The sequence below is a fragment of the Notothenia coriiceps genome, unplaced genomic scaffold (genome assembly GCF_000735185.1).
Source record: "Notothenia coriiceps isolate Sejong01 unplaced genomic scaffold, NC01 NC01_scaffold00032391, whole genome shotgun sequence".
NCBI lineage: Eukaryota > Metazoa > Chordata > Actinopteri > Perciformes > Nototheniidae > Notothenia > Notothenia coriiceps.
The window spans coordinates 52,009-76,142 of record NW_011365092.1 but is presented as its reverse complement, the minus strand read 5'-3'; the positions used below and the strand labels follow the sequence as shown (position 1 = coordinate 76,142).

The following is a 24,134-nucleotide window of genomic DNA, read 5'->3' as shown; positions in this document are numbered from 1 at the left end:
GGGGGGGGGGGGAGACAGAGGACTGCAGAGGGGTGTAAAGAGGGCAGAATTAGGAGACCGACTGAGGGAACAGCATGCACTGAAACATCCCCACGAGACTCCACAGCCATAACTGAGTTCATGTTAACAACCTAAGTGCTAACTCGCAGCTAAAGCCCCTAACACCTCGGGCTACTACTAACATATGCATAGTTATGAAAGAGAAACACTACACCTACAACTAAAACTACAATATAAAGCAATATAAACGAATTGAACCTCTATGAAAAACACAAACATTTGTCATTATGTTTCGATGGTACTGTTTTCCTATTTTTCCAAGAGGAGCAAAATACAAGAAGCTTCAGCGCTATAGAGCAAATGAATTATGCCTGGCCTGAGATCTGAGTGAACTGGCACTTATACATCCCGCCTGGCATTATTTACAGAGCCACAGCTCCTGGGAAAGAGTGATGGAAGGGGGATCAGAGACAAAGTTGCAAGAGGTTCAAAGGCATCTCACAACTCAAATCCACTCCAAGCTCTTCTGTGGTTCAGTTATCGTCTTCACCAGCCGAGCTTCTCGGCACTCAGCTGTCCCGCGGCTCAACTTCTGCACAGCTCTCCAAACAGCTTAGTGGTCTGTGCCATGATTTTACACTCCAACAGTCCTCCATCCAAAAATTGCAAAGCACAACTGTGCGATGAACTGCTCACTTGAAGCAATTAATCTGCAGAGAAATCCCCTCGTTATACCAGACTGATAACAATGACACATCAGGCATCGGTCTAATGAAATGCAATTATCAAATAACAGCAGGAGGGGGAGGAGGATCTAGGGAAGAGCAGGAGGAAGAGTTAGGAGACAAAAACAAGACTGTACAGAAAGAGCGACATGAAGCTGGCTAGATTCCCCATGTGAGCTGGAGTGACTTGCACAATGCTTATTTCCCAGCTGTGGCACCCTCCTGTGGTCCCACTCTTTCTGCTTTCCTCTCAACTTTCTCATCAACAACATGAAGAGGAAGGACTGTTTGTGCTCCATTATACAAGCTTTGCTCAGGACTCAAAGGAAGTCCAACAGACAGTGAGTAAGAGGGTTTCATCAACCACCGCCTGTAGAGAAAATGTGGGGGTGGACCATTATGTTGCTCATTGGAGAATGAACTCTAAATCTCATTCCCAGAGCTAATATTTAAAAGCCTGTGCGTCAAAAATTACCTTACTCTAGTGAGAGAGTTGCTATGGCTGTGCTTTATGAGTCTCTCTGAGTGTGTGAAGTACATGGGTGTGTTAGACGGGCAAGGAAGCAGCCAAACTAAGAGTTTCCATTTTCAGCAACTCCAAGGTATTTCACACACCTCATCCATTTTCTTTCAACAATACCGTTCCACAGGCGCACTCAGTGTTTATTTTCCTGACTTTAATTGGGCATGTACAGTGATCACGCTATCAGAGGGAAACTATACAGAGTTATCCAAATGGAAATTCTACAATAAAAACATGACTTTAGCACTGCCAGCATGCAAACCCAAACAGCTGCGCACTAATTTACAATTTATCCTCTAATAACCTCAGTTTCTTTGAACAAGCTGTGAGAGTCTTTCAAGCCAGAGACTTTAAAATATGTGACTTTGAAAGTCAATACACGAACAGCCTTAGTTTGTCAGAATATCTTTGTGTAACGAGGTAGACACCTACACTGGATATCTAAAACCTTACAGTTATATCCAGACCCAAAAAGGTGGAGACAGAGCTACAGTATATCAAGGGTCTTTGTTGAGTCTTTGTTCCAAAAGGAAGAGAATTTCGAGGCGCCTGGTTTGCATTACTTGGTTTTAGAAAACTGCTTCAGAGACAGCTAAATTGCCTCCTTCTTTGACATTAAACTCAGCTTTCTAACCTCCAAAACCAAACACGGAAAATAGACAAAAGGGGAATGCTAAAACAAACCGCTGTCCATCATTTATTTCATTACAGGCCATTAACATACTATGGAGGGAATTTAACGTATACAGGAAGCTGGATTTTAAACAAGAAACAAACCAAAGGGGATGTTCTTAATGATAACTGCAATTGAACTGTGTCAGTGTTAGGGTTGAGCAATATGGCAAAAGTGTTTCTCATCCTAATTACATTCACTATTCTAAAGAATCTTTTAATTTCCCTTCAATTTATGTATAACCTGTAAAAAACAAGGACTGTTTCATCTTAGACATAATCTATTTAAATAGATACATTATTAATAAAATAAGCCAAAAATATTCTCTTGTGAAATGTTTGAAAAGGTCTGCCATATAATTGTTAGAAAACAGATTAATGCTGTTATGTGATTGGTTGTTAGTGTGCTGTCAAGCAATGTATCTTATTGACAGCATACGTTTATAATTTCTTAATTGGGGAAAAGGTTATTCAATGTAGATTCATTTCAAAAGTGAATTGTTGGAGAAATTGAGGCTTTAATAGAAAGTACTAAAAACGAATCCTTGTAGTTGTAGCTTTTGTAAAAGATAATTGATTCATAAAAGTGACTATACAACATCTACAGTGAATATTTAACACACTTGAGTGATCATGGAGCAGCAATGACACAATGGGATCAAGTTGTGATGGGAGAAACCATTCAAGACTATTCAAGTTCACCGAGGCAGATCCTAGTTTTATTGGATGTAATGAGGCTTGAGAGAATTAACTAATTAAATCAGTGACAAAGAAAAGGCAGAGCTGGCCGGAGCAGGCCTGTGTTCAACTTCTCTCTCATGCAATACTGAAGAAATGATCTGGCGTAATATGGTGTATTATTTGAGGGAGAAAGGCTCACTGTGTTGTGTCAGCTGTGTTATAGGATCAGAGCCCTGCAGTGATTCAACGTCAGCATCGTTCTGTTGTTTTTGTTTGGTTTGATTTGTAATTGCGAGTGACTGGAGGAGCACCTGACATCTGCTCCCTTCACCAAGAGAGAAGTGATGCTCGGCAGGCTTGAACGCAACACATAGACAAAGTAAACACCGTCCAAGTGCAGACTACACACTCACCTCCTGAAAGAAATCCTCTCCGCCGTTCACTCTCCCCTCAGAGGCAGCTAGAATGAGACAGAGAAAGAGAACAAATAAATCCCTCAAACCACACAGAGCCAACTCACTTTTTATACGCAGTGTAACCTTAACAGCCAAATCACAGACCGATTATCCAGTCACCTCAATGTTACGCTATCCTCACTCAGAGCAGTGTTTATGGTGGATCTCCATTCCTTTGGATATTGTGTTTGGCACGGATCCTGATACTGCTCATAGGTAGGAATGCTCACAGTCATTTTCTATAATCCTTGAGATGGGAAACGGCTTCCGTGTAACAAATTGATGGATACAGTGAAAATACTTTGGAGGGAAAGAGTTAATGAAGTATTTCATACCATACTTAGCTCAACTGGTGTTCCCTTCACACTTCTTTAAAAGGCTTTAACACTTTTGTAATGTATCTGTCAGCATACTGTACACTTCGGCTATTGGGGGTTACAGTATATGAAAAGCTCAAAAGCACCTGTAAACAAAATAAGCACTTAGGAAAAGTACATTCTCACGTGAAATAGCCAAGAGATTCAGCTGATACGGTAAGCTGGATAGAAACAAGAGCGCCAACGACCGAAACCAATGAGGCCTGTAGTCGTTGCTCCAACACATCTGCAAGTCCTTTCAACTGTGGCCGCTCTGTTGATGCAAAATACATATCTGCTCTCCAAGGAGAATTCTCAAGTTCCTCGGCCTTTCGGGAGAACAGGGAGGTTTAATGATGCGTTGCAGTCAGCGTTCTCGAGGTGGATCTGTTGCTGTCTGAGCGAATCTGGGTCAGGAGCTGCAGTATATCTCTTGTGGGTTGCACAGTTCAGGCATAAAGGCTTGTCTCGAGAATGATGTTATGATTATAAGAAAAACAAAAGTCATGCTATGAAGACAATGCTTTTATATCCAATGAACCGTTGAACTGTATACATTTAAATTAGCGTTGGCCGAGCAAGATTACCCAATGAATTGAGACGGGAAATAAATCAGCAACTATTTTTACAACGGATTAACTGTTTAAGTTGTTTCTCATGCAAAAAGGCTAAGGCGTATCTAGTTACCCCTTCACAATTGTAACTATGAGCTGATTCTGTTTGTCTTATATGATAGGAAACTCAATATTTAATTCAATAATGTTTTGGACTTTTGGTGGGTAAAAACAAGCTATTTGAAGTGGTCTCCTTGTTCTTTTGGAAATGATGATGACCCTTTGTCCTCATTTTTTGTTTTAGTTACCAAATTGATCAATTGTGAAGTGAGTACCGGTAGTTGTGTTTTGCAGCCCTATTATTTTCAAAACATCACAATTGCAACCACAGGGGGAATTATAAAACTAAAAAGTATATATTTTTGCACGGTGAACATATAGGCAAACATTAGCTAGGCAGGGAAAAGGGGATTTCTTTTGGAACAGAGACAGAAAGCACATATTTCAGCTGTAGATAAATGTATATACTGTATACATAGTTCACCTAATCTTTATACCTAAAATCTGTTTTCCTTACAAATAATATAAGGACTGCAGTGCACACTACTGTATGATGTGAATCCTCGATGTGGAGGCATTGTTACAGAATGACTTTACCTATCAATTTCACATTTCAACAGCCCCAACACAGAGAATGAAAACCCTCACTGAACACGGTTTCATTTTCCACCAGACCCGACATTACGGCCTATGGCGATACATCAGGAGCGTTTAACACATGCTTGTACTTATGCACACGGCCCAGTAAACAAGTGCAGGCCACAGTTAATGAAGACAAAGAGACAATTCTGCCGCGGCTCAAAGGGTAAGTCAATTTCAGATAAAGTTTGTGTACATCAAACACACACCACCACATCACACTGATAACTAACAGATGCTGGCTACTCTTTGGCTCATCGCTCAACAACAGAATAATATCAACAGAAGGGAAATGTATGAATAATCTATATTAGAAACTGATATGTAGGGTGAAAAAACCCTTTAACAGCATTTCAGTGTCTATTTATAAAGACGTAAGGAATACGCCCACCAACAACTAGCACTTTATATAAATTACTAGCATAGCCTACATTTTAAATAAGACAATATCTAATTCAAAACATCACCCACAAAGTAAAGATACATATTGCCAACCCATTGAGCTACGACACATCAAATTATACCAATCTTTTTTAAACGCATTGCTTGCTTTGGAGACACATTTGACCAAAGAAAATGCCAACTGTTGGGACTCCATGGAAGAGTTACAATAACAGATGGAAAATGTCACAGAAGGGAAAATAACAAAGTTGCTAAAGCAATGTTGTATTCCTGTTTAGCTGCTTCAAGGGCCTCAGATTTTTGTTTCAATTACAGTCATTTTACAGAGTGGCCGATGCACACAGTGATTCACTCGGCTCACGGCCAGATGCTGTGCAGAGATGGTGGAGTAAATGGAAAAGGCATGCAGCAAGCCGTAAACACTGATGTGGACTGAGTTTATCACACATTAAAAAAAAAAAATTGTTAGGGCTAGAGGTGAAAAGATTCTTTGTTTGTTGTTAAAGATAAAATGAAACTACAACGATAATTGATTGTTTGTGTTAGTAAATTTTTCTCATATGATAACCATCAACATATTTAATTTTAAATATTAAGAGTATGAAGCTGTGGGAAATAGACAGACACTTAAAGGATGAAAAAAGGGTTGAAAAGTAACCGACAGTTAGGAGTTATTCTTAGTGACATCACTAGCTCATAGTAAATCAATGTGGGCGGAAAATCTAATATATTCTGTTAATCTAATGATCTTAAGTAGTAGTAAGTGTTGACATCCAATATTTAGTTAAGATGACTTTCTGCTTTGACGTAGGATGACTAAGACCAGCTCTGACTGAACGTCTCTGTTCTTAGGTGGCCTGAAGTTATCCAAGTTTATAAAAGAGTTGGCGTTTCCTGTAAGAATTAAGACAAACAAAGAAAATGTAACAACAGCCAACAGACTGTAAGTATTTCACTGGGCCTTTCCGTCCGTGTTATTCTTTTATCAAGTATCAAAGCAAATCCCTAAAGTAAATCCTCTTTCAGTCGCCAATTAAAAAGATATATAAAACCTGGTGTGCTAGGTTAAAAGCCACTAACAAACAGGTCATAATGCCCTCCTAAGTAATGATTTTAAACATTGTTTTTTCTACAGTATATTGAATTATACGCTCCACTTGAACTGTCGTTAATTTGAATACTGGATATGTAACAGAGGTCTGTTATTATTCACAGAGAAAACAGTTACTGAAAAGGATTAAGAAAAAAAACTTCTGCTGTTTGTTTGCCTCCCGTTTTGAGGATGCAGTCAGGCAGAGGGAACGATGTGACTGAGCAAACCTGCATCTATAACGCTCAGCAAACACAGAACAACAATTAGTGCCACTAACTGAACATCACACACCATCAACAGGGCAGGCAGGTGCAGGTAGCATTGGCACGATAACTATATTTTAATACTAGTTCAAAAACACTGCCAGAGTGAATTCAAATGTCTATTTCATCTGCATTCAAAGCGTTCCTAATGCCATTATACTTTGACAGGATCTATCCACATGTTTCCACAGAAACACTACATTGTAGACATGCAATCACTTCTTCTCATTAAACATGCATACATGCACTACTGTACATGAGGACTTCTCCTTTTAAGTACTTTATTTGCCTCCACTGGGAGATGCAGTCATAAACACGAGCAAATATCTAATCTTCTCCTCCAATCAGACTATGAAGCCAACTGATTATTAAAACAACACACAGACTATAACACGTGTTTGCTGTTTTACTATGTCAGTACTATTAGATTAGAAGTCATAACGCTAAGGTTAAATAATAAGGTTAGATTAGGCCTAATTGCATGATTCAGGACACAATTGAGTAATACCATGTGTTATAAACCAAAGAGTCACACACACAACTGCAAAAAAATGTTTGGCATGTGAGCTCAGTAAGCCGAAAAGAATCCGATATGGAACATGAGTGAAAACATGAAGCATGTGCTGAGAGCAAAACATCCTGTTGGCACATGTGTGGTGTGTAAGCCGGCTGTGGGAGAGCAGAGAAAGCAGGGTGTCTGCTCTGAGATCTGGGATATTCAACGATATGGGAACTGACAGTCCCATCGTAAGAACCACTTGTTCTAAATGTGCACTGTACTACAGATTACAAAAGGTACAGAGGAGTTTAGCTTTCTTAAAATGAAGGACAACATTTTCGATTTAAGATTTGAATTTGCTACGAGGCAAGAGCTACTTGAAGCTCTTGTACTGTAGCTATCTCGAGGGCAGACAGGTCTCCTTCATTACCACAAGCACAAGCCTGGTTCAACACATCTAATGTTTCCCTGCTTGAAAATTAAACAAATGAGAGCTTTGTTGGTTGGGATTAAAAACAGGTAAGTGATCATATTTTGCAAGTACCATAAAAATGGTGGCAGAATAAATTTGATCATCCAACTACACAGGTAAGAGGAGTTACAGAAAACAAAACTCTTGACTATTCTTTGATTAAGATGAAAGTTTAAAAACATTGAAATTAAAAATTTGACAATGAAACAGATTATGGGGTTATTGAGCTCTTCCTCTGAAGCCCGCTCCTCGCCTCTGCTTGAGGCCATCAGCTCAGGACCACAACTCACACAACACAAACAAATCTATGACTGAACTGTTGGGGATTGAACTGCATTCTGGGTAATGTAGATTTCAGGTTTTGTGAATTACAGAGAAAAAGCAATTCTCCTGCCAACCAGAAAACTGTTTACATTACATTACATGTTACGTGTCATGTTACTTGTACATGAACATATGACTGCAGTTAAATCTGATATCATTTAAAAACTGCCATGATGGTTTTGCATGTTTGAGTTCACTGACATTGCCAATATTGTGTGATCCCTGCTGACAGATTTTTTGTTGCATTCAAGATCAACATATCCCATTTGAATGTCAGCTGCTGACTTGCAACCCTTTTCAATGCTGAAACCACAACATCAAAAAAAATGGTGGCTCTCAAATTCACATTGTATTCTTCTAATACTCTTTAAATTCGTTTCGCTCATTTCTCAAATAATTGACAGACATTTTACCACAAAATTGCATAGCTTTTGCCTCATTACTTAGATAACCAAACAGCCTATTATTTTGTCTGTCAACCGAGAAACCACATTTAAATGATAGCCTCCCTTAAGACTTAGTGTTGAGAAAAATATCCCTACTATAACATATATTTTTCAGCCTTTAGTAGCTTAGATTTGTATCAAAAATGCTTTGTTTAATTTGTTTCTGAAGTGCTAGAATGGCCCAGGTTATACGAGGACAATGCAGCACTCCACCCTTCCAGCACAGCAGACTGTAAAGACATCACAGCTGAAAAAACGACACAAGACCCCTGAGCACACATCACATGTCACAATCAATTCTCTCTCTGCTTTTCTTTCAAAGATATGGAGCAAATAATGTGGCACTAATTTGAGGCAGTCATTTCAATTGTCTAATAATTTCGACAAAGCATGATGGTTACGGTTAATCTGATTCACACCCTCTAATTCTTTCCATGTAATTATTTAATGTATCTAATTGCTGCCACTGTGAGGATTAAATTAAGAAGTTGTAGGTGTAAAAGCATAAAGGACTCGATGATGGCAGATGGAGCAGGGTCTGGTGTCCATTATTTTGTGGACAGACTTACTTTTAGGGAGATTCCGCTGTTTTGACACTGAAGGAATGTAAACAGCGTTGTTTCCTACGGTCATGGCTTTAATCCACACATGCAACATTAAAGCAAACAATACAGACAGATTGTAAAAAAACAAATGAGACATCTTGACATGAATATTTTCACTATTAGTTTCAGTACATTATCCAGGTTTAATGGAACGGTGGACAAATCCACAAAGACTTTCCAATAACAATAGGGCAAATACCTCATAGCTCAGATGTAAGCCAATATCCATTTATCTTCAACAAGCTATATCAGTGACTGATTCAATAACCGTCATATAATAAAGGGGAGTTTATACACCTAGTTAACCCAACATTTGTGCTCTGCGAGAATTATCAAGCACGTCAAAGGATTTCTATGACGACAGGAGCTTTTTTAGAGTACCAAAAGCTAAAAGAGCCCCCACAAAGGCACCGGCTAAATCTCTACATTTACAGAGCTGCTTAGACACAATGCTCTGCACTGGCAATAACCACAAGAGGACTTAAGGTGAAACTAAGGACATTCAGAGAAAGGTACACGCAGGCATTTCAATTAGAAAAGTTATACAACTCCTTTTTCCCTAGGATATCATTTCATAACATATGACAACTCTAATCCATGAAAGGTTTGACGTCTCGGTCCACCTCATGCTCACATGCCTTTACTAAAGTGAGATGACTGTAAGACTTAAGAGCCTCTTGGCGGTGATCACAGCGGCTGGTGTTGAAGAACTACATTTACCATAACATGGAAGAACTACATTTACCATATAGAGACGGAGAACATGATGTTTTCACACTAGCTCTCCAATGCCCTTCCCTCCCTGCACGCAGAAGCTCTCAGCTGTTTCAACATGATATTAGGAAGAGGGCCTCCGAGACGTAGCAAAACACGAACACGCACGCAATGCAGGAAACTCATTGGGTAAGCAGTGCACCCGTGCTCATTAATGTTTACTTTTCTATTATTAGCAGAAAGGGTGTTTTCAGGCGGGATTAACACAGGACTTTTTTTATCCTAAATCCAGATCTTTAGACAAAATGTCTGAATACTATAAACGATATGCAATCAACAACAATTAGTGATTAACAACAGATGTTGCAGTCAAAACTTGACCTTCATAATGTCATTACTGTTTAATGTAAAATAAATAAAGACCTACTGACTTATTATCAACAGCTTAATCAGTATCAATTAATGATATTACTCATTCACTCTTGGTCAATTGGATGAAACTTGAATGTGTGTATTGTTACATTGCGATATTGATATAGCATATTTCATGGAAGTTCTGAGTGAATTATAATTGCTTATCAAGGGCTAAACATACAAGTGTTGGCTTTTGTCTATTTTTATTTAGACGTGAGCCCTATTGCTCCCAACTGCGTGTCAGCTGCAAGGTGAAACATCCCGTCTTTGAAGTGAGGCGTTTAGGCTTGATTGATGACAACAGCCCCCCCACGTCACTGCATGACAACCTGACTGAATGCTAATGAATGCACTGTTTCCTTTAAAGGGTAAATGCTTACCTTTCAAACCACCTTTTTCATTTAAATGGCCGTGTGTCAATTTGTGTGTGAGCGCTATCGAAGTGAATAATATTAATATGAATACTGTGAGACATTATAAATTCATCAATCCTGAGCGATTTTGCGACTCTTTCACAGAAATAACAGTATTTCTGGTTGTATCAGACTTGTTGCTGTGAATTATCTTGTATGTATTAAGTGTCCCTGAGAACTGCTTTGGCAAGTTGGCACCTAAACAAGTTGGCCCCTAAACAAAAGCCTTCAATGCCTGAGAACATCTTTAACTGCTTCTCCAAGACTACAGTGGGATCTAATCAACAAGTCAGGATTGGTGAGGTTTACAGTTACAGCTGAACCGGCTGTTTTCTTAACGTGATCTCTCATGTGAACACTGCCAGAGAAGCTTCTTGGGCTTTCAACACTTCTTTATCTATGTTAAAGGAGAAATGGGAGGCTTTTAATATTTCTGTGACAGACAAGTAGAAATTCTTCTACAAATTGTTTGAGATTACACTGGTATGCCATTTATCTGTCCTGTGAGATCACTTGTTAAGCTAATAGTTGCTTCTTAGGATTTACTTCACACTCGCTATGGACACTTGTAAAGCAGTCTGGGAGAAATAAATAGGTCTGCGGCTCAGTAAAACATATTTTATCTTTGCACCATAGCTGGTTTCTTGAAAAATTATATTTTAATGCCCAGTGTATAAAAGATTAACAATAAATATAATTTATTAAAAAACAATTTCATGTTTTTTTTAAACAAGTAATATCAACAAATGATTTTTCACCATTAACTTAATGTCTTGAATGATTAAATATGTAATGTCAGCTGAGATACAGAGGGCTGTCTACAGTTCAGTTTTTGACAAAGAAATTCACAAAGCTGGTTAGCAGGCATCTGAAAAAAAATGTTTTGCTTCCCGCCAGGTATTAAATCACACGTTGAAACTTAATGCTTTTAAACCACTTCAAATCTCTAGTTTTGGTAACCGAAGAGAACAACATTTCCATTTTGCGCAGAGGTCTCCCTCTGTACTCGAAACAGCTTCTCTATCCTCTCTCAACTCCTTAAGGGTTGCCAAGCAACTGTTTCATCAAATAAATGCACTTAGTGCCAAATGTTACTTTCTGGCAGATGATGACAGCCTGCTAGAGAAACCAGACTCACCAACCCCAGGTTACATGAATGAGAAGGTCTAACGTGATTAGAAATAGTTATTAAGTTGTACATCCTTAATAGTTTTTCAATTATGACGTACACGGTTCATTATGTCTTCAAAACACAGGACATTTTATTTACAAAGGAGCATATTTACAGCAGGATCTTTCAGTCCAGGAAATAATACATCAAGCTGTTGTTAGTAATATGTTTGGGTTATCATCTCCTCCTTTATCTCCCTTGTGAGAACGCTGAAAGTGATTACACAACGCTGTGCATTCCTGGTGCCTGGTATCTACTGTGTGAGATCCCCCATGGAGCGTAGGGAGTCACTCTCACTTAACAGCGGAGAGTTGCAATGTAAACATTACATTGTGCTATTGGGAAATCATTGACATTTCACATTCATTTCAATCATGGAGTCATACTTATCTCCTTTGAAGAGACATTAGGAATCTGTGGAGGATTTTAGTGTTGGGAATTCTTTCCTTGATTACCGCATTTTTAATACTACGTCTGAGTTATCTCCCCCTGATATGTCCAATAGAATCATCCATAACAGAGCAGATTCAAGGAAATGAACATAATGCAGTTATAGTGTTTTATGAACCCCTGCCTTTGGACAAACTCCTTTTTTTCATCCTTTCTCTTTTGTTCAAGTAAAGAATATTCTGGCAACAGCCGATGCTCGATCAAGAAGGTACTCTTATAAAAATGCTTTTTCTACAATAAAGGCAAGTGGAGAGAAGGCAGATTGTACTGGATGTTGAATGAGGAGAGAGAACAACAAACCAAAACCCGAGGTTCTCCAAAGATAAACATTGAAAGCTCTTGGGGGGAGTGGTCAAGGGCTGGGTGGTGTGTGTGTGAGTGTGTGTGTGTAATGTATGTGTGTGTCTTTCTACATTTATTGAGTGTGTGAGTGCGCACGCGTGCGGGATAAGTCAAGGGTGCCCTCCCCAAGAAAAGTTTCTAAAATAGCAACCGCAAACCAGACAGAATGTAAATCTGCACTTTGAAAAGGGTTGTAGAAAAAGAGCTTTGAGGGACGTAGAAAAACAGGTATTCATTTCAGCCCTTTCACAGTTACAGGAGCAGAGAAATGGGTCACAGCACTCCCGCTCCATTCGGACGGCTGAAATAGGACTCCTGGTTTTATTTTCTTGAGTAATGAATTACAGGTTTTTCCGCCGACTGAAGCTCAATTATATTACAGCTCCTGAAAGCTTCATCATGCCCAGGATGAAGGAATTCAACGTGTAAGCAAAATCCGATAGAATTGTATAATTGTATCAGCATGTTTCAGTAAAATCTGAAGAAAGAAAGAGGAAAGGGGAGAGAGGGGGAAAGTGGCCAGAGGGTACTGAGCAAAGCCCACTGACTGGCCAAATACATGAAGTTCAACCAACCAACCATTTACTCTTTGAATGTTCTGGTATACGTCTGCTTTCCATAAAGATTGTGTGCAGGTGAATATAATTCTGCATAACCTTAAGCAGATTCAATCTTTTATTCCTGTAATATATTTACAGGCATAGAAGTGACGTTTTGAGTTGTTCAAGTTTCAAGTTGTTCAAGTTCAAGTTGACCGTTTGCAGAACAATGGTTTCCATTGGACCGCTACAGCAGTCATTCTCAAAATGTGAGAAACAAAAAGGGAAAGAGTTTTCTAAATAATATGACACAAACATTTAAACATGAACTTCTGGCCCTAGCAAGGGTAGCAAGCGAACGTTATTATTGCTGAAGTAGAAAATGATATACCTCTAAAATCCAACGCTTATTTTTCCTTTATATGTTTTGCATTCCTTTTAATGTACGCCATGCAGGACCCCTCCCACTCAGCCATTTAACGTGACTGGAAAAAAGGAATGGGAAGTACTTGCTCCTCTTCTTGTGGTCGACAACTACGAAATAAGAACATTTGCTGCTTTGGCACATTAACAACCTGCACATACATTTTGTAAAGAATCCAGAAATCAGGATCTGGTTTAAACATTACAATTTCTCAAAATGACAGATGTCATCCTCATCTGAGGGAATGTACCATTTACACATCAGACAGGATTTTCCTCTCAAGTGCTGGCACCGTCTATTGTTTTCCACTTTTCACAGCATTTTTCCAAAAGGTGATTTGTGTAAGGTTTCTCTCAAAGTTCCCTTCTTCTCCATCTTTCATTTCCCTTTAGATTCATATAAAAGCATTTGGTTGAGATACAGAACTCAGTGTATTCAATACAGATTGTGCCCGGGTTTGTTAAGGTTAAGGGGTGAGGATTGTGTTGTAGTGTCAGGATAAAGATCAGGGAAAGTCCAACAGCTCCAGAGACGATCTGATGGAAGCTGGAACAACAGAGTAGTGTTTGAATGCTCGAGAGGGAGCAATAGAGGGGGAGAACGAAAGAGAGAAGAGAAAGCCTGCAGCACATTCCCCACAAGACTCACTTCCTGTCTGTGAGTCTTACTCAGCACCCGGGAGGAAGAGGAGGATGAGGCCCTCACACGTACTCCCCTCATTATGTGGGTATGGTAGCCAGAAAAATAATCTTCTAAATAATAAAAAGGAGGAAAATAGTTATAATTACTTTTTTACTAGAGGGCAATTTTTACTTCCCAGAGGAAGAGTTTCACTGGCCTCCAGATAAATGCATTTGTAATTTGTGTTTCTAGCAAATAAAGTTGTGTGTGAAGTGTATCCTAAACAACTAGGATAATATTCCCCTACACATACTACATGAGGTGAAGAAGCGGCCCGTTTTATATAATATTCCATCACTGACAGTGACAACATTATCACTTCTAACTGAGAATACCTGTGAACACCTTGTACTTTTTCAATACCTTATGTAACAGTATTTCCCAGTCTGAGACACAGCTACCTAATAATAGTCTGTGGTTAAGGAGCGGGAAAACAAATTAGTTCAATGAAGAAAATGATTCACTTAACCTAATTGTAGGTTGCTGTTGCAGTTACTCAGCAAACATGTTGTTACGATGTGTGTACACACTGGCCCTGCAGCAGGCCCAAACACCCTCACAAACACCACACAACTCATCATTGCTAGTCTTTGCAAGGAAACCCACAGCCAGGTTCAGCAAACTGACCTACAGTTGAAAACACTTGGCCTGTATGCTTAAAACAAACACCTCAATGCACATTTAGACACTATCACTGTAGTTGGAGAAAATGTTACCTCTTTCCCACACTTGCTCCTGATCTATTATCTCCATAATGAAAGCGAAAGAAAGGCACAAAAGTTCTCTTACAGGGTTCCCAGAACACATAAAGCGATCGTTCAAGCTTTCATGCCTGTGTCGAGGTATCCAAGCCATTAATGTGAGAGTTGTATCCTCGGGTGCCAACAGTACAACAGTTAAACTCAGATGGCTGTCAGGGTGAGATTTTGTTGTCAGTTTACACTCTATTTGCTGATTTAAGCCCAGGAACCTGCATCCCTGCCAATGAGAGACCGTAAATTTGTAATTGCTAAGTAGTTAACTATTACCATTTTCTCCTGATGAAAATAGAGCCAGAACAGGGGCATGAAACATGGCAGGTCCAAACTAAAAGAGTAGTTTTAGTATGTACACTGGGATTTTACTTCAGTTTGGAGAGATGCTGGTGAGTTGCTAAAATATTTTAATGCGTACAGAGTGCTTCTGTTTTTTATTCTCCAAAATGTACCCTGACTATATGGCTCTTTATCGCTGTGATGTAACACACTGAACCTTTTCTGGGTACAGCCAGCTTTATCATTAGACTAAAAGCCAATATAATTGCCATTATGGCACTTAGAGGGAATCAGATATCCCAGGCCATATCAAAATAAACCAAATAATGAAAATGCTGAGGGTCACATAAATAAAATGGGATTAAAGAGATTTCACAGCAACATCACAGATCTTCTATGAGATAAAAGACCACATAAAATCAGGGAGCATCCGTCATCAGTGGAGCAATTTGATTGCCCTTCACTAAAAGGTTGCCTTTGTTATGTATTGTAAAATTTAAAATGACCCTAACTCTCGGCCAAGAGGTGCATGACCAAAGCTATAATCTGGCAATAACACGTTTCAGGTTTATTTGTCCATTTATTTGCGTCACAAAATAAACCCTAATCATAGAAATGAGCCATCTTCTTATCTAAACAATGTCAACACTGAGACAGCAAAGGTAATTGATTTAATGCATTGATCAGCCAATCAGGAGTTCGGTACAGTGGACACCACATTAAGGGACTTGATCAATAAACTGGATTATCATATACTGGAAGTAAATTAAATCGAACTGCATCAATCAAATGTAATCCATGCATCAAGATTGTGTTTAATAACAAAAATATAAATGCTGTAGCAACTGTTTTTTATTTCAGCTGCAACAATCATTCCATTAATGACAAGACAATCAACAGGATATTAATTAAAGACTATACATGATGATAAACTACTTAATAGTGTCAATAATTATAAGCCATATACTCAGCAAAGATGCGAAATCTCCATTGGTTTATCCAATATTTTATTTATGAACTGAATATCTTTTGCGCTCTTGACTGCTCGTCAGACAAAACAAGACATTTAGAGACGTCAACTCTGGTTTTGGGAATTCTTGATGAGCTTTGTGGTCAATTATTCAATTGATAAATCAAACAAACAACTGGCAGATTGAATGTGAAATAATTAATAACTAGATGCAGGCTAATTTGAATCTGGTCTCGTTTCTTTACATACTAGCGCACAAACATAACTTGGTAAAGAGTCAAGGTGCTAAGCTTTTGAAGCTTGGGAAGTGATCGCAACATGAGTTGAACCGTGGCTCTTTGCCGAGGGTGAAGCGCTCTTAATTTTCCAGAAAAGAGAAGCCAGGGATACAGTCACAGACAATAAAACACTGAGCAAAAATACACTGGAGTACCTATTAAATTATTTCACGAGAATCCAGATTGTGGCCTTCAGAACATGATGTAACCCGTCAAAGTCACAAGATCATCCAATCAAAACAGAGCCAGATGTTACAGAGCTCTGACCCAAATGGAACTGTATAAAAGAGATATTCATCAGATTTTAATTTACACCTTTAGTACAGTACCTGATCTAGTGAGTGAAAGAAATCTACAATATGTCTGTAGTTTATGGAACTCATCGGAGGATCATGTGCAAAACTCAACATATGTGACTGTGTAGCTACATACAATGCGACCAGACATCCTGGATTCTTCCTGACAGCCAGATGCCAAAGGTCAAAGCCGTTTCACAGTTGAGATAGCATGGTATTTAGACCTGAACCAATGACTGACCAGAAGGCCAGGAGACAGCAGCCACAAACCTAGCTGCAATGTCAACATGAGCAATGTCACCCACGACGTCATGATGCAGAAATTGTAAAACAAGATGTTTGCAGCAATACGAGACAAAACTAACACAATATTAAAGACCCGGTAGAATGGATAGATTATACATACAGATGCACATAGACTCTTATAGGACATAGCGCACGGTTTGTCCGGGACACTAAGATTTAGGGCCGGCCTCTGGTTAAGTTGTTTTCCTGGAAGAGTTAGGGATGACATGGAGCTTTGAGGAATGCACAGAGCAGCGGAGCAGCAACCAGGACATTCTCAAGGGGAACTACGTGTGTCTCTGTGTGTATAGGATAAAGGATAAACTTCAAGACTTGACGCTCGCTGAGGATTACTCCAAATGATAGTCACTCATTTAAATCACAACTTTAACCTAACAAAAAAACAGCTTTTCCACAAACTACGCCAATGAAATTCAAAGCTTTACTCATCAGCACGATTAATCAGGCTTGTTATAATTACTGAATGATTAGGACTGATGTTCCTCCTAAGAATGTTTTGGCTGCTTCTCTGCATTCGTGGAAATGACAAAGAATCTAGCCCATTTACCCAAAGGCTCTTATGTTCCACGTTTTTCTGTTGAAATATGTGATAAATGACCTCAATCTGTGAGTATAGGGGCCTCTCAACAGAAACTGACCTGTCTTAATGAGCCTGTCATCAGTTTTTGTACACATTTGAATAAATGTCACTGGGAATCAAATGCATCACAAAAACAAAAAATACAGTAAAACAATGATGTTTAACAATTAGATTTTCCTTTTATAAGCAGTCTGGGATTAGTTTAGACGCGGACAGAATCAATGGCTACCCTAAAAATGTCCCTTTTTAAATATTTGTTTACAGACTCTTTCCAAGTTTACTGAAAAGTAAGCAGACTGCATGTTTAGGTCAGTTTCTATAAACAAATGCACACCATGCAGTTTGTGCAGCGACAGCATGTGGTCGGGGCATGCTACTACTTCCATTAGCAGAGAAGTTATGGTTATTGTCTTTGCCCCTTTTAACCTTCCATAAAACTTTTATTTTCGAAATAATGTACGCAAATATGACTGTAAATTAAGCAACTTAAGTACAAACAAACAAATAACTTACTTTTGACAAGTTATCACTAATTGAAAAGCCAAGAGCTAATTGGTTCGTCAAACCCATTACATGTAATTTGTTAGACGCTATTATCCAAAGCGACTTACATATATCCAGTACTGTGGACAATCCCCACAGGAGCAATTTGGGGTGAAGTGTCTTGCCCAGGGACACAACGACTTGCTGACTGAAGTGGGACTCGAACTTGGTACCCTGATTCGAAGTCCAGCACTCTATCCACTGAGCCACAGCCGCCCGACCATTACATGGTCAACTTTTCTGAAAATGCTAAAATGGAACCCTGCTATGTTTAGGTCACAAAAAGTACTAATTATGGATAGTACATTTCATTTTACGAGTATAACATAAACAAAGAGCCGTCAGAGGGTTGCAAAAAAAGTTCATACTCAAGAAAAATACTTCAGTATAGTCTACTGATATGTTTCTATTTAGTTACTAAGTTTATCATACCTAGTAACATGGCTTCCAACTTCTTGCGGTCCACCCGGAACCTCTCCTCGGTCCACTCCGGGTCTGGCAGCGGATGGAGCCCGCTCATGTCCTCCTCTGATCCCGGGAGGGGAGAGTCGGCGCTGCGCTCGCTGTTGGAGCCCTGGTCCGACTGCTGCAAGTATCCGCTTAAAGTGTCGCACTGGGCAGCCATTGCGCTGCTCAGCAACTTCTCCAGTGGCCACTGCGTTTTAAAACAAAGTTAAGTCGAGTTGAAGTAAAGCGGGTAAAGTTCTGTACACTTTTTTTATTCCGTCACTTCGCGGTGTTTTGCGGGCTCATTGTAGCGCGATTGAGACCTTCCTCTGCACTTTCTTTAAGCCCCTTCGTCTTCCCCCATTACAGGCAGACTTTCCTAAAAAATAGGCAGCAGCACACTCTTCCTCTCGCTATAGGTCGTGTGTGGAGTTAACAGAGCTTCCTAATGCACACTGCAAACATAGCAACCAACTCTTCGAGAAAGTTTCACGTGTCACCCTGCAAAAAAAGTGGGGCTCCTCCCAGAAAATATATTTTTTTAAAACATCTTCCCTCTCCTGGTTAGTCTCCAAATGTCACTGTTTTTTTCTGTCTAGGAGACAACTTTTATATCTCATTTATGGGAAACTGTTCAGCTATTATAGCCAATTGTAGCAAACAAAAGCACAGTTATTATGAGCTATGATGATTATATTACAAGTTAATTTTACACCACAAGATATGAAAATAAACCACGTAGCATAAAGAGAGGCTTGGCCTGAGTATAAATTAATATTTCTATGCCTTTCCCCCCCCACTTAGCCAGCACTTTGTAATAACACCCCATGCAACCAGTTTATTGGTTTGTAGAGGAAACACTACACATCCTGAGTGGGTGAAGGGAAGCAATACAGGAAAGAGAAACCAAAACAAATGTGGAGCAATCATACATTATGTGAAACAGCATCAAAAGGGATACAATCCAAAGATATTGTTTATGTGCTAATGCCATATAAAGTTATACAAAACCTAGTGGCCAGTGATGTATGCAATAAAAGATGTCCAAGTTCCTGTACAATTCCAGGATTATACTCAGGCTGTGTTCAGGAAATGATTGACAGTTTCAATATATGGCCTGATATTAACCTTAGTTTGAAAGCTGGTGCTTTAATTTTAAAGCAAAATCACCTTGTTGCTACAGGACCCAGTTTTCTGAAGGTACACTTCATCAACTTGATTTTAGTCTTGTGAAAATCATTCTCCATGTTTCTCTAATTGTAGGATATCTTTGGCATTTGATATCTTAATCTAAACCCAAAATGGTTAAGAGTCATCTATTATTTAAAATGTATGAAAAAGTCAAATCTCCAAGTGTTTAACTTTGATAACCTCTTGCAGGTTATCAGAGTTAAACATTTGAGGGCCAACCTTATACTATCAGGACAATACATGCCCTCAGTAGTTTTGTGAGGTCACATCAACATAGCAATGTAGATTAAATATGTTCATGCCAGTCATTAAATTAATATCAGCATATTTGCATTGTAATGTAGACACATCAAGAATACATGAGCTGCTTAATTACTGCGTGTAAAACCAGTAGAGGTGAATATAATGGATGGTCTCATTTCAATGGACTGAACATTTGTTCTAATTTGAATTTAATTGCTAAACCACGACATTATAAAAGTTATCCACATGAATAACTACTCATTAAATGGGCTTTAAGAGCAAGTGAGTAAGACAAACAAGAATATTTGACTGCCCAGGTTTGAGCTGTAAAAAGTAAAGGCTACCACCTAGTGGCCATGTGGATAGTAGAAGTAAGGGCAACTAATTTGCTGGTAATAGAAATGTACTGTTCACAGAATGAAACACTTAATGCAAAATGGTTCATAATTTCGGTTTTTATGCATGTTGCCAAGAAACAATTTGCAATTAACTTGGTTAATGTCTTTAATGAAAAATAATGAAAAATAAATTCAGTATGGTCTTGTACAATATATATCTCTTAAAAGAAATCAGGCCATCTCACCACAACCAATAATAATAATAATAATAATGACGCCAATTTAAGGGGAAAATAAAACAGTAAAAACAGGAAAGTCAAGTAAAGTCCAAGTAGAGAACGTGCTTCAAGCGAATAAAACACCTCAACTAGAACCAGTGTGAATGAGCAGTTGAAACAGTACTGTCATATTCTTAGCCGTTCAGGGATGCATCTTTGTTGCTGAAACTTGGGTCCCTCACATTGCATACCTCTGGGTCCATTCCCTGGCTACTTTGTTGTACCTAAGGAGATATGAAAACCAGGATGAGTATTTCCAAAATAGATGATGGATTCAAGTGTGTCCACATTCCACATTTTGGGTCATTTGTACTCACCTTTGTCTGTCTGATTTGTAGATGTGCGCAATGTCTGGGACTAACGGATCATCGGGATTTGGGTCACATAGCAAGGAGCAAATAGATAATAAAACTGAAAGGAAAAAATAAAAGAAATGTTATGCAAATAGGTATAAATTCATTTGAACAACTTTTTAACTTGTTCTCCAATTTAAACACAAATGAACAAGCTTTCATTTCATGCACCTTTAAAGACAAATCCCAAAAGCTTAGGTTCTAAAACTTTTGAACATCCCCCGTTTGCCCTCTCCAATTATACAGTACAAAGCCTGTAATTTCACAATTTTCTAAATGTCAAAAGCACACAGCTTTAGTTTTATTCTTGGATAATCAACCCTGAAAATCCTGTTAGGCGTGTCCATAGACTGAAAATCCTTCATTTGGAAGAATCCAATTTTGTTGAGAGCATGGTGAGGGCTTCCCTTCCTGGCTATATTTATTCCAATTCACCTAACCGTCTTTGGCATTCCCTTTCCATGTTCTGTTTGAGCTCAAGCTCCTAATTTACCCATAAGCGTGTGAAATCATATTATTAAAAAAAATACATTCCTTTGTGATTTCAAAGTTAAGCTGACATAAAAAAACAGTTTTCTTCACAGTGCTGTAGAAATGTATTACACTTTAATGTACAGGTGAAATTGAAATGGAGAGTAGTTACCTTTTGATACTGTGAGCGCAGGGGACCACTGCGACCGCAAGATGTCAAGGCAGATGCTGCCATTGCTGTTGATGTTTGGGTGGTAGATCTTCGTTGTAAAGGCAAGCTATGAAAACAACAAAGCATTATTAGATCACATAACCTTTTAATCTTGTATTGACTAATTGTTTATTCTAGAAAACAGTGAAAAATGATGTCTTTTACCTAAAATTAATCTGTAAGAAAACAATCTTACCTTTGGTGGCTTAAAGGGGTAGTCAGTGGGAAAATGGACAGAAAGGAAGAACACTCCTCCATGATAAGGGCTGTCATTCTAGAAAATAATGAGGAAAAGGATTGTTAAATAATGCCTTGTCATGTATGCAATAAAATACTGTATTATATGTATTGAGATTCAAAACATAGTTTTCAGATTTTTCTTTGCTAACATAAATGGCATTATGGTATTTCCCCTTCCTATTGTCTAAGTAATGCCATTGGCTTTAGAGACTAACACTGGGATAGAGTGTGCCAGTCTGTGCTCTCCATACAGAAAATAAAGGGTTGTAAAGTCAACATAAAACACTATTGTCTCTAGAGATCCAGAAGAAACTTGGTTTAAAAAGAATCCAGGAAATTAATCCAGAAAAACTCTCACCGGTCCTGTGATGGTAGCCTGCCAGTGAAACACTAAAAGAAACAAAGAGGACAACATAATCCGTGAAGAACATTGTTACAATATTGATAACAAGAATGACCTTGGTAGATTAAACATAATTTTTTTTTACGTATTCTCACACTTACAGTCATCCCCTACAGGTCCAGCTGAACATGAGGCAGGGGGGTCCTTTCCCAAGTCTTGCAACTCCTATACAAATAGTAATAGTAAGTAATCATTTTTGGGTACATTTTTTATGCTGTATGAACATCTTTAGGTTTAAGAAAACATATAAAGAAAGAATAATTAGGCAGTATGTAGATGTCAGTTAACCGGTTTTGCTGATGGTAGATGGTTGGGTTGACTTTTGATTTCGGTTTCATTTTTATGAATAAGGGGCAGGTAAAATACGATGTTCTTCTCATCACGAGCTACGAAAACTGCGTAAAGTGCACATGTTTTTTTGTATAATAATTGAGTGGAATAAACAAAAATGTTATGAGTTTGAAATATATGCTCGCATTGTAACGTTAAATGTGCTGCCTAAAAGCGAGAATATAGTATGTTTAACTGTACACCAATGTTAGCGGACGAGTAGCTAAAACTTGAGGAAATTCAATCATATTAACAAGTAGCCAGAAACACAAACGTACAGGGCGTTCACCATGTTCGTTTGCTAGGCCAGATTTAGCTTCCACTTAGCTTGAAGTTAGCTCATTTTTAGTATAACTGCTCAACGTAAGCTATCGCTAACTGGGTTCGGTGTAGCGTTAAATACATCACCAATGGAATAAATATCAGATTCTCTGTCGTAAAAAAACTGCCGTGTGAATTAATTAGCTAAATCTATCGTTAAAAATGTGCAAAAACCCGTAGGTACGTTACAATAATCAACCGCCTTAGGGTAGCAAACAGATGCTATCAAGCTAGACGGATGACTGGCTAACGGTATAACGACGTTTCCGCATCGCCCTAACCTTTTCTGTACATTAAATAAAAGAGGACGAATTCTTACCTTCTGTATTCTTTTCAGAGCCATGGGAAGTCTTTCAGATCGGTTAAACGAAGCTGTGGTGTTAAGTTTAAGAGCTGACAGCTACCGCTACGCTCACTTTATGCCGACTCGTTGTTATTTGTTTTGACAAACTGATTATTTCTTTTGTTTCCGCGTTTTTGTTCGTCGACCAAGAATGGACCGGTGCATTGTGGGAATTTGAGTTTTCAGTTAAGGCGTTCACAGAAAAGTAATTCAAACATATATATATATACATTTATATGTATGAATTACTTTTCTATATATATATATATAACATATATATATTTATACATATATAAATGTAAATACATGTATTATATAAATGTATGTATATATACATATATATATATATATATATATATAAATGAATACATTTATCTGCATTTATATATACATTTAAATAAATACATGTCTACATTTATAAATATATATATATGTGTGAATATATATAAATGTAAATACATGTATAAATAAATATATATAGTAAATCCAGTAAAGTTAAGAACAACATCTTAAAATACCACACAAAACTAGGTTGATTATGAATCCTGAATCCAGAGGAAAATATTTGTATTACAGTTTATTGACATTTAAAAAAACATTTGGACTATTAAAGTGACATTAGTTAATAAAGACAGCCTTTATTTAAAACAAAGCTTGGGTCTAGGCTACTCACTGCACGTCTATAGTGTACAACCCTCCTAGATTTTTTTCTTTTATTAATACATTTCTTATATCAGGGGCCCTGTACAAACATATATTAATCTAAAAAACTCTTTCTAATTTCCATCTGTAGTTCCTGCATGGATGTGTCTATTGCCATATATTCATTGCATTTATAGCATTAGAGACAGTGGCATTCTGTATGAGGTGCCCTAACATCACTGTTATCACTGGTGATGTCTGACCTTTCAGGAACATACGGTATGTGAAATGCCAGACCTGACTATGATGTAAGCTTCACTAATGAGAGGGGAAGATGAACGGCTGATATTATCGTCAGCATAAATAAATAAAAATAATAACTACATTGAAATGAATGCA

At 38.2% G+C, this 24,134-nt stretch overlaps 3 protein-coding genes across 4 annotated transcripts in view; all 3 read right to left on the bottom strand.

Annotated features, from left to right (window-relative positions):
- The window catches only part of LOC104960800 (protein bicaudal C homolog 1), a 58,402-nt gene extending 39,568 nt beyond the window's left edge, over window positions 1–18,834 (bottom strand). For both annotated transcript variants that reach the window (XM_010788960.1, XM_010788962.1), the window contains exons 1-2: window positions 18,357–18,834; window positions 3,015–3,061 (exon numbers count right to left, since the gene is read on the bottom strand). In XM_010788960.1, coding sequence (XP_010787262.1) covers window positions 3,015–3,061; window positions 18,357–18,549 — 240 coding nt within the window. In that variant the 5' untranslated portion in view covers window positions 18,550–18,834. The remainder of the gene's footprint in view (window positions 1–3,014; window positions 3,062–18,356) is intronic.
- taf6l (TAF6-like RNA polymerase II, p300/CBP-associated factor (PCAF)-associated factor) overlaps window positions 1–24,134 on the bottom strand; it is a 358,002-nt gene that overhangs the window by 291,248 nt on the left and 42,620 nt on the right.
- Window positions 20,243–23,224, bottom strand: LOC104960801 (ubiquitin-conjugating enzyme E2 D4-like). The gene is made up of 7 exons (XM_010788963.1): window positions 23,070–23,224; window positions 22,201–22,264; window positions 22,055–22,086; window positions 21,653–21,730; window positions 21,418–21,523; window positions 20,739–20,832; window positions 20,243–20,645 (listed from the first exon to the last, which is right to left on the bottom strand). The coding sequence occupies exons 1-7, from the start codon at window positions 23,091–23,093 to the stop codon at window positions 20,600–20,602; spliced, it is 444 nt and encodes a 147-aa protein (XP_010787265.1). The 5' UTR covers window positions 23,094–23,224; the 3' UTR covers window positions 20,243–20,599.